A 3108-nucleotide genomic window follows, 5' to 3' on the forward strand; every position below is an offset into this window, starting at 1 on the left:
TGGTTCGGTCATCGGTTTCGATGAAGTTTCGGTCACAGCAGTGGCGTAGCGTGTGCGTATGCTGTGTATGCACAGCATACACTTCACAAATTGAAAAAATATTTTTTTTTATATTAATAATTTAATATGTTTATAAAAAAATGTTTGATTGTATTAATATTATATTTTATAATATTATTATATTTTGTATATTTTCTTCTAAGTTCATTAGGATTAATCCGCAACACTACGGCCGGCGGCCGCCTCGCGCTTTTGTCCGTTATATTTATATCTAATAGCTAGTACATGACGTTCATTACGTACGCAGTATGCACGTAGGCGATTGCATACGGGTACAGACATTTGGCGACAGCTATTTATATTTCTTATCGATAATATTAATAAACAAACATAGAATTCTGGCGGTCGTGTTTTCGTCACTCGTGTATGCAGGATCAGTATTGCATACGCTATCGCATAGAACCGTTGTCCGTTTGTCGTATATTTTGCCGGCTATAAGTGCGTATTATTAATCGTATATTATAAGACAGTGTGACATATCGTTTTAAATTAAAACTATTTAAACTAAATAAACAATAATGAATATAAATAATACAATATGTGAGTGTGCAATTGAAAAATTATTTTTAAAACCTTTCAGTTCACTGAATTTTGATGAAAAAAAAAGTATAATTGAGTTAGGAAGACCCACACCAAAATTACCCGATTTAACGACAAAATCAAAAAATTATGTTCGAACATTTAAATATGAGTATTACAGTACATATAAGTGGTTATCGGGTTGTAAAAAAACAAATAAGCTATATTGTTGGCCTTGTGTTATTTTTTCTCGCGAAGAAAATGTTTGGACCAAATATGGTTTCAACGATCTTAATAATTTTCATCATTTAAAAAGTCGTCACGAAGCCGCTAAAAATCACATACAATGCTTAATAGATCTAACTAAATTTGGTAAAATAAGAATAGATACTTGTTTGAGTGAAGCTTTTAGAAAAAATATCGAAAAACATAATATTACAGTTAAAAATAATAGATACATATTAAGCAGTATGATAGATTCAACGTGTTTTTTAGCTCAGCAGGAATTGGCATTTAGAGGCCACGACGAGTCAGATTCATCTGTTAATAGAGGTAATTATGTTGAACTTATTTACTTAATGGCCCAGCGTGATGAGTTGTTAAAAACACATCTTGCAACGTCCACTATATTTACTGGTTTATCTGGGGACATTCAAAATGACTTGATTCAATCAATTTCAAATGTTCTTCTTAAACAAATTGAAAATGAAATACGTGATACTCCGTTTGTTGCAATAATTATGGACGAGACAACTGATATTGTTTCAAAGTCACAGTTATCAACAGTGTTGCGTTATGTTAATACCATAGATGGATACGAAGTTGTCGAAAGATTTTTGGGATTTACTGATGTTAGTGAAGGTCGATCAGCGAAAGCATTATCAGAGCATGTATTTAGTTTTATTTCAAAGTATGCATGTGAAGAAAAATTAATAGCCCAAACGTATGATGGGGCAGCTGTCATGTCCGGGCAACATAATGGTTTACAATCGCTAGTGCGTTCGAAGTATGAAAATGCTATTTTTGTACATTGCTATGCACATAAATTAAATCTTGTCTTAAAACAGTCAGTTGAGTATATTAAAGATTGTAAAATATTTTTTTCAACCCTTTCTGGTTTATCGTCTTTTTTTTCAAAATCTACCAAACGAGTACATGCACTTGATAATGTAGTTAAAAAACGTTTTCCATCAGTAGCTCCAACAAGATGGAATTACAATAGTCGTCTTATTGAAATGATGGTTGAACATAAACTAGATGTTATAAATCTAATGGAATCAATCATTGAGAATGCCCAAAATTGGGATTCGGAAACATTGTCTTCTGCTAAAGGGTATGTGGAAATTCTTCAAAGTTTTGATTTCAATTTTTTTCTTAAATTATTTTCAATCATTTTACCACAAGCAACGATTATTTTTGAAATTTTACAAAAAAAAATTTTTGATATTTCTTATTGCTCAAAAAAGATTGACGATTTCATTGTTTATTTAAATACTGTCAGGTCAAGTTTTGATGATATTTGGTCACAGTTAGAAATTATAAACAATGAAATACAGCCTCAAATTCACCGTTCAAAAAGGCAAAGATTTAATGGAGATCCAAAAACTAATTACAGACGACTATTTTTTGAAATAATTGACGTTATAATTAATAAGACAAAAGAACGGTTTTCAAATCTTAATCAATTACAATTTTTCGCATTATTAGACTTTAAAAAATTTAGTCTATATGCTAATGATTTTCCTATAAACTTATTCAATTCGTTGAAACAATTATACGGTAAATATTTTGATTTACCCAAATTGAGAAGTGAACTTTCGGTTGTCTACTCGACCGAAGAATTTCAAAAACCTAATGTTCACGATCTTTTAATTTATTTAAAAACCACAAATTTAGACGAAAACTTACCACAAGCAACACAATTGATTTCATTGATACTAACTATTCCAGCTACTAGTGCATCAGCAGAACGTTCATTCTCGGCCCTTAAAAGGATTAAGAATTCATCAAGAAATTCCCAAGAACAAAATCGTCTTTCATCATTATCAATGCTGTCAATCGAAAAAAAATTATTGGTAGAGTTGAAAAAAAAATCTACGTTTCATGATGAAGTAATCAAAGATTTCCTTACTAAAAATAGAAGAATTGATTTAATATATAAGTAATTTTGTAGTTAATAAGTTTATTATTTTTAAAAAGTGATTTATTTTTTGTTTATTAAATATAATATTGTGCTATGTACTAAGGTAATATATATTAAAAATTACGTAAAACTTTGTATGTTTCAAGTAATATTTTAAGATAAGTGTAGGGGGTGTGGGGGGCTATGCCCCCCACGATTTTATCAACTTACAACTTCAATGCATACACTAAGCTGAAACGCACGCTACGCCACTGGGTCACAGCATAATATTATAACGCTTCTACACTATCGTGTAGTGTCGTCCATAATCTTATACGTCATGTAAAAAAACCAGCGTTTAAATTAATCTAATACTGTGGTTATGTCTAGTTCAATATCCCGGAATT

At 30.6% G+C, this 3108-nt stretch overlaps 1 protein-coding gene across 1 annotated transcript; it reads left to right on the forward strand.

Annotated features, from left to right (window-relative positions):
• Nucleotides 1-916: 916 nt before the first annotated feature.
• On the forward strand, nucleotides 917-2744 carry LOC132925369 (zinc finger MYM-type protein 1-like). Its single transcript, XM_060989775.1, has one exon. It carries the CDS (start codon nucleotides 1050-1052, stop codon nucleotides 2742-2744), a length of 1695 nt encoding a protein of 564 aa, XP_060845758.1. The 5' UTR covers nucleotides 917-1049.
• The last annotated feature ends 364 nt before the right edge of the window (nucleotides 2745-3108 follow it).

Source organism: Rhopalosiphum padi, chromosome 1, assembly GCF_020882245.1.
Source record: "Rhopalosiphum padi isolate XX-2018 chromosome 1, ASM2088224v1, whole genome shotgun sequence".
Taxonomy (NCBI): Eukaryota; Metazoa; Arthropoda; class Insecta; order Hemiptera; family Aphididae; genus Rhopalosiphum; species Rhopalosiphum padi.

Excerpts from the sequence above, each read along its gene's own strand:
- LOC132925369 (XM_060989775.1), top strand. The coding sequence starts at position 1,050 with ATGATAGATTCAACGTGTTTTTTAGCTCAGCAGGAATTGGCATTTAGA.